Below are 11,992 nucleotides of genomic sequence, written 5' to 3'. Positions count from 1 at the left end.
AGGGACACATGAGGCCTGTGAAAAGGGTTGTCCTGCTTGCTCCTGGCTTCTGTTTGGATTAATCTTGACAAGAACGTGTGTGTGTGTGTGTGTGTGTGTGTGTGTGTGTGTGTGTGTGTGTGTGTGTGTGTGTTTACTGTAGAGACTGTCTTGCAAAGAAAACTGAGGCATTCAGGCTGCCTGATTTTTCTAAGCATGTGATATAATGATGATGCTAAAAGATTGCCTGGGCTCTCCTTGGCAGAACTAAACCAGACCCACGGACCCAGCACCAATCTCTTAGGGCCAGTCTTTGTCCCTTTTGCAGAGCAAGGGAAGTTGGTGCAGTTTTGGCTTCTTAAAATTTGCCTCGTCTAATAGCCACACTGAATATCTTGGGTGTGCTTGAGCATATCCTGATAGTGACAAGCTTAGTTCCCAGTTGAAGTAGGAGGGAAAGGATATTTACCAGCATCAAAGGGAGAGGATTGAGGAAGGAAGCTTTTCCCTCATAGTGCAATGATCTATGAAACAGTGTCTCAACGAAGTGGTGTTGAGAGGTGGGGAGTGAGGTGTGTGTGCTAATGACAGAGCATGGGGGTTGGAGGTGAGTAGGCAGGACTTTGAACCCCATGTGTATTAAGGCTTGACTCTGGTCTCCTTGCTCAATGGCTCTGAGCCTTGCTTTTCTCATTTCTAATGGGGAAGGGGGAGCAGTTAACTCATGATGAGCTGGAAAGCTATTTGGTAGAATCTTGAACCCCTGAATGCACAGCCAGCTGCCTGTGGCCTTTGCAAGTTTAGGAGAGGGATTTACGGAGGGGACACTTCATCAACATCTCTTCAGCACTGCCAGGTCTTGGCCTCAAACTCAGTGTAATTTTCTTGTAAGTCGAGCTGGACCACTCTGAGACTGGAAGGCTTCTTGTGCATGAACTAACAGGCAGCCCTAAGCAGCATTAGAAGGTTTCCCTTCTGCCCTTAACAAGATGGGGCACCAGTTCTATTGCACCCCATCTGTGGAGTTTTGGAGAGAATCTAGAGAGGGAAGGGATTAAAAAGTTTTTTTTTTTATTGGAGTATAGTTGATTTACAATGTTGTGTTAGTTTCAGATGTACAGCAAAATGAATCGGTTATACATATACATATATCCACTCTTTTTTAGATTCGTTTCCCATATAGGCCATTACAGAGTACTGAGCTCCTTGTGTTCTACAGCAGGTTATTATTAGTTATTTATTTTATATATAGTAGTGTGTGTATGTCAATTCCAATCTCCCAATTTATCCCTCCCTACCCTTACCTCCTCGTAACCATGTTTGTCTTCTACATCTGTAACTCTATTTCTGTTTTGTAGATAAGTTCATTTGTACTGTTTTTTTAGATTCCACATATAAACTATATCATATGATATTTGTCTTTGTCTGACTTACTTCACTCAGTATGACAGTCTCTAGTTCCATCCATGTCACTGCAAATGGCATTATTTTGTTCTTTTTTATGGCTGAGTAATATTCCTCTGTACACATGCACCATATCTTCTTTGCCCATCCCTCTGTTGATGGACATGTTTCCATGTCCTGGTTATTGTAAACAGTGCTGCAATGAACATTGGGCTGTGTGTATCTTTTTGAATTATGGTTTTCTCTGGATATATGCCCAGGAGTGGGATTGCTGGATCACCTGGTAACTCTATTTTTCATTTCTTAAAGAACCTCCATACTGTTCTCCATAGTGGTTGTACCAATTTCCATTTCCACCAGCAGTGAGGAGGGTTCCCTTTTCTCCACACCTTAGAGAGGGAAGGTATTAAAGAGAGGATCCCTGTGCTGTTCAATTTCCACTTGCTCCCACCTTAATTCTTGACTCCCCATCAATTTTCTATCCTTCCTTGTACTGCTCTTTACATGAGAATCCCCTTTCTGTGCATGGAATCACCCAGTCTCCCTTGCTTCCCGGAGCTGTTGGGTTTGGTCGGGGGAGGACAGATAGGAGACTGGAGGGTGGAGGAGAGCATGGTCAGAGATCTACTGCCTTTTCTTCTTCTCCACTTCTGCCTGGTTCTAGCAGTGTCCAGGCTCTTCTCCAGGTGTGCTTCCTGGAGGAGGGTCTTCCGAGTCTTCTGCTGTCTGCTGCACTCAGCAACGAGTCTTGCCTCCTCTGCCCTTCAGACCTCGGGGTCGTGATGGTTCTTGCCATTGCTAGTGCTTGGATACCTCAACACCTCTACTTGGTTCTTTTAACCTTGCCTGCACTTCTGAATCCAGTTATCCCACTGAACTCTCCATAGGGAAATCCTTTTGAGTGTGTCCTGCTGCTCCTTTCTTGGACCCTGAGTGACATGTTCCCAGGAGACAAGAGCCCATAGAGACTGTGGTATGTGGCCTCAACTTTGACCTCATCCCTTGTCACTCGTAAGCAACATCCCAGGATTGGGGGTCCTGACATGTTCACACTATGCTCCTCCTTCTAGGGGGAGAGAGAGGTGGGAGAGGCACTGTTTTTCCTGAGAATGAAATAAGGTACAAAGCTAAAAGGACCCAGCATGGTACTGGTTACTAAGAAGACACAGAGTAAATGACAGCTGCTGGTATCATTAGGCATCGATTGATGATCTTTCAAGAAACAAGAAGGAAAACATGAGGACAGCGATACAGTCAGTCGATAAGCTAGGATAGCATTTCAATCCCCCATTTCACTGCTGTTATTTTGTTGGCCAAGAAATGAATTGGATTTACTGGTCATTTTTTAATTCTACAAAGAGACTAATCTCCAAGGATGCTTTCTCCTCTCTTTTTATAATTATCAAAGATAACTGCATAGATTATTGTACATTTTAGGGTATTGATGTAAAAAATCTGAAGGTTGGAGGGGGGGAAGAAGATTTCAATTGAGAATAATACATTCTTTCATTAAAAGTGTTGACTGGGAGCTAGCATTAAGACAGCCTGTAGCAAGAGATCATCACAGATGCCAGGTTCATAGAATATACAATATTTAGTCAAGTCTGACAAAATATTATAAAAATTTAGATTATCTCAGAGGAAAATCATTCTGGCAACAGATTTATTTTGCATCATGCAGACAAAATAAATGTGGTTTTGATTTTATATGAAATCAACCTACAGGGGTCACCTGTTGCTTTTGACTGACCATCAACAATCTCCCTTTTTCTAGACCTGGCACCTTTATTTTCCATATGAGTTAGGTGGGACTGATTCTGCTTTTAGCTCTGGGGATGGACATATGACATGGCCCGGCCAATGGGAACATCACATTCCACTTAGCTGATCATTGATTACGGGGCATACTCATGACTCAAACAGGACCAAACAGAACTAAAGGGCTGTCATCCCCAGGTCTTTTGCTAGGACTATGGAGAAAGAGAAATATATGTATTTTTCCTGCTGAGGCTGCAAAATGCAAACCTGGAGCTGTTGGTGGCTGTCTTTGCCACAATGGCAGGTGCCTGCCTGAAAGTGAAATCTGCACTGGGGAGAGGTGATCTGTGAGATGGGGAGAGATGAAATCCTGGTGATAATGAATGAGAACCCAGATATGGCTCTAGAATTTTATGTGACTTCAGTGAATTCCCTCTTCTTGAGCCAGTTTGAGTTGGATTCTGTTAGTTGTAATCTCAAGAGTCTTGGTTAATGCACAGGACGATCATAGGGCTTTTCTGTTGCGATCTCTTTCTCTCCACATGAAAAATTGTATTTGAAAAGAACTTGTCACTGATTAATTCATCCCATTTTCTATTGAGCACATATTATGGCAGGCATTGTGTCCAGTCCTGGAATGTAAAGATGATAGGACAAAACCTCCATCAGATAGACAGATGTAGAAATAGACATCATATAGGACCAGCTATATGGTGATGGCACTGCTGTGAAATGAGTGTGAAATAGGACAAGGACCTAGCATGATGATTAAAAAAGTAGACTCTGGAGCCAGACTGCCTAGGCCTACTGTGCCACTTACTATTTCTTGTGACACTTATACATTTCTTAACCTCTCTGTCTCTCCGTTTTCTCATCTGTAAAATGGTGAGAATAATTGTTGTGAAGACTGAGTGAGTTGATACACGTGAAACATTTGAAATAGTGCTCAGTAAGTGTTCACTATTGCTACTGTGACTATGCACTAGTTCCCAGATGGTAAGGAAGACACATGAGGTCACCTGTGATTCCCCTTGTGCACAGGGGAAGAGGAGTAAGAATATTAGAGATAAGGAAGTAACTTTTGAGCTGAGCTTTGAAAGGTGACCTGGCCAGGCAGAGAAGGACAGCAATGACATTATGAGCAAATGAAGCTGTGTGCAAAGGTCCTGAGGCATGTAAGAGCAAGGCATCCTGGGACTGCATTTATCTGCATTTTCTTTAATTATAGGTTGCATGTGGGTGACTTTTGGAAATGTGACTATAAAAGTCAGCAGAGGCTAGATCCCAAAGGGTCTAATGTGCCTAGCTAAAGGCTGCTTGCATTAATATTAGGTAGGATAACATCTTTTGCAAGTGACTGAATACCCACCTCAAAAGAGCTTAAGTGAAAATGGCATTTAATGGCAGCCATAACTGAAAAGTCCAAAGGAAGAGCTGGCTATTATAGATATGTCTAGATCAGGATTCAAGTGATGACTCTGAGCGCTATTTTTCTCCCTTTATCTCTGTTTTGCGACTTCATCTGTGTGTGGCTCTATTCTCATATGGCATTATGCTTTGTTATCATAAGATGTGTTAGAGTTTTACAGGCTCAAGTCCACTGGGAAAGAATGAGATTCTCTTTTACAGATGTACAAGCAAAGTCTCACGGTTCTGTTTGAGTCACCTGAATGAATTATTTTGGTGAGCAGAATGCTATGTCTGATTGATCAGGCCTGAGATTTACAAACTGCATAAGTCAATTCTACTTAGAAGCTTAAAGACTTAGCATATAAAGGATGGTGGTCCTTCAGGAGGAAATTGGGTATGAATACCAGAAAAAGGATATACATGTCAGGTAGCAAAACCCAAATAAGTTCAAGACACATTTTATATTGTAGAGATTGGAGGGACATTGCTGGCTTCTAAGCTGAGGAGTGACATGGCCATATGTATAATTTAGAAGGATAGATGTAACCTAATGCAGAGAATGGATTGGAGGGTTGTGGCCATAGGAAAAGACTCAGTTAAAAAGTTTTTACTAGTCGGGGGAAGAGATGATGAGTATATGAATGAAACTTTGGCATTGGGAATGGAAAGCTGCAATGACTCAGAAATGTACACACAGGAGCTAGAACCATAAACATTTACGCTGAACAAAATTCACTGGGGAAGGGAAGGAAGACATAGAATAACTCTTAGGTTTTGGCTTTGGTGACATGATGAGTAGTGATGCCATTTACTGAAAGTGGAACTACAGAAGGAGAGAGAGAGGAAGGTATAAAACAACAAATAGCTAATATGTAAAATGTATTTATGTCCATGATCTTTTTCATTGAGTGGCAGAGAAAAAGTATATTTAAAGTTTATGGAATCTTTCCTTTTTCCTCGACAAACAACATCATTCACAGTGATGAATGACCTGAGGATGCCATTTTGCACACACAGATACAAGGAAATACACAGGTTCTATAAATGTGTAACATAGGTACAAGCATGTTCATGTACACACAGTTTTGTATTAGCCTCACTTTGGTTAGTTTTGCCCTTTTCTTCTCAACTGCTTTTTTTTTAAATATATTTTTTAACATCTTTATTGGAGTAAAATTGCTTTACAATGGTGTGTTAGTTTCTGCTTTATAATAAAGTGAATCAGCTATACATATACATATATCCCCATAGCTCCTCCCTCTTGCATCTCCCTCCCATCCTCACTATCCCACCCCTCTAGGTGGGCAAAAAGCACTGAGCTGATCTCCCTGTGCTATGCAGCTGCTTCCCACTAGCTATCTATTTTATGTTTGTTAGTGTATATATGTCCATGCCACTCTCTCACTTCATCCCAGCTTACCCTTTGCACTCCCCGTTTCCTCAAGTCCATTCTCTACGTCTGTGTCTCTATTCCTGTCCTGCCCCTAGGTTCTTCAGAACCATTTATTTATTTTTTTTAGATTCCAAATATATGTGTTAACACACAGTATTTGTTTTTCTCTTCCTGACTTACTTCACTCTGTATGACAGTCTCTAGGTCCATCCACCTCACTACAAATAACTCAGTTTCATTTCTTTATATGGCTGAGGAACATTCCATCGTATATATGTGCCACATCTTCTTTATCCATTCATCTGTCGATGGACACTTACGTTCCTTCCAAGTCCTGGCAATTGTAAATAGTGCTGCAATGAACATTGTGGTACATGTAGCTTTTTGAATTACGGTTTTCTCTGGGTATATGCCCAGTAGTGCGATTGCTTGGTCATATGGTAGTTCTATTTTTAGTTTTTTAAGGAACATCCATACTTTTCTCCATAGTGGCTGTATCAACTTACATTCCTACCAACAGTGCAAGACGGTTCCCTCTTCTCCACATCCTCTCCAGCACTTATTGTTTGTAGATTTTTTGATGATGGCCATTCTGACCAGTGTAAGGTGATACTTCATTGTACTTTTGATTTGCATTTCTCTAATGATAAGTGAAATTGAGCATCCTTTCATGTGTTTGTTGGCAATCTGTATATCTTCTTTGGAGAAATGTCTATTTAGGTCTTCTGCCCATTTTTTAATTGGGTTGTTTTTTTTTTTTGATATTGAGCTGCATGAGCTGCTTGTAAATTTTGGAGATTAACCCTTTGTCAGTTGCTTCATTTGCAAATATTTTCTTCCATTCTGAGTGTTGTCTTTTCATCTTGTTTATAGTTTCCTTTGCTGTGCAAGAGCTTTTAAGTTTCATTAGGTCCCATTTGTTTATTATTATTATATTTTTCCATTTCTCTAGGAGGTGAGCCAAAAAGGATCTTGCTGTGATCTATGTCATGGAGTGTTCTATGTTTTCCTCTAAGAGTTTTATAGGGTCTGGCCTTACATATAGGTCTTTAATCCATTTTGAGTTTATTTTGGTGTATGGTGTTAGGGAGTGTTCTAATTTCATTCTTTTACATGTAGCTGTCCAGTTCTCCCAGCATCACTTATTGAAGAGGCTGTCTTTTCTCCATTGTGTATTCTTGCCTCCTTTATCAAAGATAAGGTGACTATATGTGTGTGGGTTTATCTCTGGGCTTTCTTTCCTGTTCCATTGATCTATATTTCTGTTTTTGTGCCAGTACCGTACTGTCTTGATTAGTGTAGCTTTGTAGTATAGTCTGAAGTCAGGGAACCTGATTCCTCCAGCTCCGTTTTTCTTTCTCAATATTGCTTTGGCTTTTGTGTTTCCATACAAATTGTGAAACTTTTTGTTCTAGTTCTGTAGAAAATGCCATTGGTAGTTTGATAGGGATTGCATTGAATCTGTAGATTGCTTTGGGTAGTATAGTCATTTTCACAATGTTGAATTTTCCAATCCAAAAACATGGTATATCTCTCCATCTGTGTGTATCATGTTCAATTTCTTTCATCAGTGTCTTATAGTTTTCTGCATACAGGTCTTTTGTCTCCTTAGGTAGATTTATTCCTAGGTATTTTATTCTTTTTATTGCAATAATAAATGGGAGTGTTTCCATAATTTCTCTTTCAGATTTTTCAAGATTAGTGTATAGGAATGCAAGAGATTTTTGTGCATTAATTTTGTATCCTGCTACTTTACCAAATTCATTGATTAGCTCTAGTAGTTTTCTGGTAGCATCTTTAGGATTCCCTATATATAGTATCATGTCATCTACAAACAGTGACAGTTTTACTTCTTCTTTTCTGATTTGGATTCCTTTTATTTCTTTTTCTTCTCTGATTTTTGTGGCTAAAACTTCCAAAACTATGCTGAATAATAGTGGTGAGAGTGGGCAAGCTTGTCTTTTTCCTGATCTTAGAGAAAATGGTTTCAGTATTTCACCATTGAGAATGATGTTGGCTGTGGGTTTGTCATATATGGCCTTTGTTATGTTGAGGTAAGTTCCCTCTATGCCTACTTTCTGGAGGTTTTTTTTATCATAAATGGGTGTTGAATTTTGTCAAAAGCTTTTTGTGCATCTATTGAGATGATCATATGGGTTTTCCCCTTCAGTTTGTTAATATGGTGTATTACATTGATTGATTTGCATACATTGAAGAATCCTTGCATTCCTGGGATAAACCCCACTTGATCATGGCATATGATCCTTTTAATGTGTTCTTGGATTCTGTTTGCTAGTATTTTGTTGAGGATTATTGCATCTACGTTCATCAGTGATATTGGCCTGTAGTTTTCTTTTTTTGTGGCATCTTTGTCTGGTTTTGGTATCAGGGTGATGGTGGCCTTGTAGAATGAGTTTGGGAGTTTTCCTCCCTCTGCTATATTTTGGAAGAGTTTGAGAAGAACAGGTTCTCTAAATGTTCGATAGAATTCGCCTGTGAAGCCATCTCGTCCTGGACTTCTGTTTGTTGGAAGATTTTTAATCACAGTTTCAATTTCAGTGCTTGTGATTGGTCTGTTTATATTTTCTATTTCTTCCTGGTTCAGTCTCGGAAGGTTTTGCTTTTTTAAGAATTTGTCCATTTCTTCCAGGTTGTCCATTTTATTGGAATATAGTTGCTGGTAGTAATCTCTCATGATCTTTTGTAGTTCTGCAGGTTCAGTTGTTACTTCTCCTTTATCATTTCTAATTCTGTTGATTTGAGTCTTCTCCCTTTTTTTCTTGATGAGTCTGGCTAATGGTTTATCAATTTTGTTTTTCTCCTCAAAGAACCAGCTTTTAGTTTTATTGATCTTTTCTATCATTTCCTTCATTTCGTTTTCATTTATTTCTGGTCTGATCTTTATGATTTCTTTCCTTCTGCTAACTGGTTTTTTTTTTGTTCTCATGTGCTTTTGACTAATGTGTTCTTTCTGTATTTTATCAATCTTTGTAAGTGGCTTTAAATCCTTTGGATCTGAAAGTAGGTTTTGTAATGAAAAACTTTTAAGAGATAAGTAAGTAAACAACATCCAAAAATGAATGCATTAAAGGTTCATGATCATAAGAAAATTTAAATTACGTAATATTCTTATGGGTTTTGACTGTCTGCAATGAATTTTCCATTTTCAGTTTCTCCAGCAAATCCCATAGTTTTCAAAGGGCCCATATTTTGTTGTTCCCCACATTAGCTTCTTCCGTTGGCTGTTTTTTAAAATGGTTTATAGTTTGGAATTCCAGGTTCAGATGCTATTTAGAGGTAGGTGACTATCTCAAACACCTCTTCTCTCTCTTCTTTGTCTAATCTTTATTGACCTTGGTCTCCCAGCTACATGTCCTGACTCAGAAGGAGAGAGAAACAAGTGGTTAATGCATGGTAGGCAGAGGAAGATGAAGAAAGCTAGATAGATCTGCAAGATGGGAGAAGGAAGTATTGCCCTTATGTACAGCTGCTTGATCATTGTAAATTTCACCCTTGATAATAGTAGCACCCAGCTCTGAAACACACAGGGGTTTCACACTTTCTTATGAGTAAACTCCCCAATCCTCAGGTAGACAATTGAGACTTTTGAAATATGGCCTATGGATTCTTCTTTTTGGTCTCTGCTCTCACTTTCATGCTTTGTCCCCATTGTTCCCTCTGTTGGACGTGCCCTTTCTCCATTTTGGCCACTCCACTTCTTATCTGTCACTTCAGGCCAAGGGGGCAGAGATTTCCCTAGTTGTTTTCTCTTACATCCCAGTTTTGGAGTTAACATGTTCCCCTCAGCATTCCTTCTAAAATATTTTGTCTTTATCTCCAGCTTAGCACTTAGCATATTTCAGCATGTTTATTTCCAGAATTCTAGGTATTTGTGTTTGTGTGCATGTCATTTCCTTTCTTATGTCCTTAGAAAGTTGATGGCAGGAGCTGCTCTATATTCATCTTGGTGTTGCTCTGCCTTCACAGAACCCAATGTGATGATTCACACATAGGAGGCATTAAATGATATTTATTAAATGAAAGAGTAAAGAGAGGAATACATGGAAGGAGGGTCAGATGACACCAAAAAGGAGGAGCAAGAGAACACCATTACTATCAGCCAAGGGAGTGTGGGTGAGAGTACTATGGGTGAGATTAACTGAGGAATTGCAGTTCAGTCGCGAACAAGATGTTGACACTAAGAGAAAGTGGAACTAAGGTATGTGTGAAACTTTGAAGAGACAGCTATTTGCTTAGATATTTGGTCACACCCTCTTCTCCTCCTGTTCACTCCTCCCATCAACTTATTCATAAATCAATGGTCATATGCTTTGCTTTATTTGAATTTAATACTTGGGAAATCCATGAGAAATAATGTCTTACTATAATGTAAAGTAGTGCTCTTATCTGTGAGAAAGCTAAGAGGACAAATATATGTCCTGGGTAACCATCACAATAAAGAATTTAGGAGAATGATCTACCGACTGGTCTCTGTAACTTGTTTCTCTTCATTTCCATTACCCCTCCCAGGGTATCTCTAGATTTTTCACCCATTCCTGATGGTGTTTGAGGATGAGATGGGGAGAATGCAGCTTCTGAATTCCTCGTTTTATTTGCATACCTCCCACCTACTTAATAATATACACTTAGCACACATAATGTCCTTCCATGTGTAAAATCTTCTCTGCCTCCCACCCCCAGGGACAGATGCCTCCAGCATCCAGTCACTTTATTTGCCATGGTGCTCATCACACTGAACTGTGAGAGTGTGCTCATCACACATTAGCCTGTATGAAGGTACAGATATTGTTTTAAATCATTAAATCTGACCCAGCATCAGAGTGTCTGGCTCATATGGGCTCATTAAAGAGTTGTTGAGTGAATATATACAAGCATGAAGGAATGAATAATATAGTAAAATAATCACTTCTCTTTAGCTTGCTTGAAATTACTTGGCTTCTCTTACCTTTGGGTTTTTACTTTTTGAGAATTGTCAAGGACTTTGGGATGTTATGACTCTCTTAAGTAACAGGCAAAAATGTCATTGTATGAAGATTTAATGATATAATATCATTGCCAGCTGGTTTTAGCACTCAGGGAATTTAATAGAAAATTTCTAACATTGTCTTTAATTTGTTTAAATATTTATGAACATCACTTTTGAGAAAACATATCTGGGGTTATTGTTTTATAGAATTCATTTTGGTGTGGTTTCAATGGTTTGGTAGTTCAACGTGTTTTAATAAATTCTGCTAGAACTATCTGTAAATTCTCTGGAATCTGAGTGGGTGTCTTTTTGGATCTCATTTCTGCTTGTCCCACCTTCCAGGGCCCCAGATTAAATCAGTGTGTCTGCCACAAGGATCTTGGGACATTCAGACCAGCAGTCCTCATCAGAGCTCATCATCTTCTGATATGGAGTCTAGATAATCTGTGTCAACATATAGGAGAAATCCAGAGAACAAACTGTCTGCCCAACCTGGATCCGAGAAGAGGCCATTCTGGTCAGCGAAGAAGATCTCCAGCCAGACTTCATCTTCTGGCTGCAGATAGATGACTGTGGACCCCGAAGCCACGTCATGGTTTCCTGTGTTGGCATCAAAGGTCTTTATCCGGTACTGCCCATTGTGTACTAGCCCAATTGCCAGATGCTTATTTGCCAATGTGATATCATAAGAAAAGTAATAGATTCCTGGGAAGGCACAGATGAACTTCCCTGTTGCAGGGTTGTAGTGCTCTCCTTCATTGAAGAGGACCTTGTTAAATATAATTGGTAATCTTTCTTCTGGGTAGCTGGTTGTGATGCCAACAGAAAAGGCAGATTTGAGCACGATGCTTCCACATCTACAAACACCAGGCAGCCCTGGGTCCCCTTGCTCTCCTCTGTCTCCCTTTGGTCCAGGAGGCCCAACAGGACCTACTTCTCCTTTTTCTCCCTCAGGTCCCATGGGTCCTTTCTTCCCAGTCTCTCCTTGGTCCCCTTTCTCTCCAGCAAGGCCCAGTGGTCCAGTCTTACCTCTCAAACCTTCAAAAAGAGTTTATAGTTTA

At 39.8% G+C, this 11,992-nt stretch overlaps 1 protein-coding gene across 2 annotated transcripts in view; it reads right to left on the bottom strand.

The window, feature by feature from the left end:
- Positions 1-435: 435 nt before the first annotated feature.
- Positions 436-11,992, bottom strand: part of C1QTNF7 (C1q and TNF related 7) — a 147,147-nt gene continuing 135,590 nt past the window's right edge. For both annotated transcript variants that reach the window (XM_022566986.2, XM_089911698.1), the window contains one exon: positions 436-11,969. In XM_022566986.2, coding sequence (XP_022422694.1) covers positions 11,338-11,969 — 632 coding nt within the window. In that variant the 3' untranslated portion in view covers positions 436-11,337. The remainder of the gene's footprint in view (positions 11,970-11,992) is intronic.

This window comes from Delphinapterus leucas, chromosome 5 (genome assembly GCF_059928025.1).
Source record: "Delphinapterus leucas isolate spDelLeu-1000000601 "Yukka" chromosome 5, BTC_Dleu_Yukka2, whole genome shotgun sequence".
NCBI classification, from domain to species: domain Eukaryota; kingdom Metazoa; phylum Chordata; class Mammalia; order Artiodactyla; family Monodontidae; genus Delphinapterus; species Delphinapterus leucas.
This window is presented reverse-complemented; position numbering and strand designations above follow the sequence as displayed.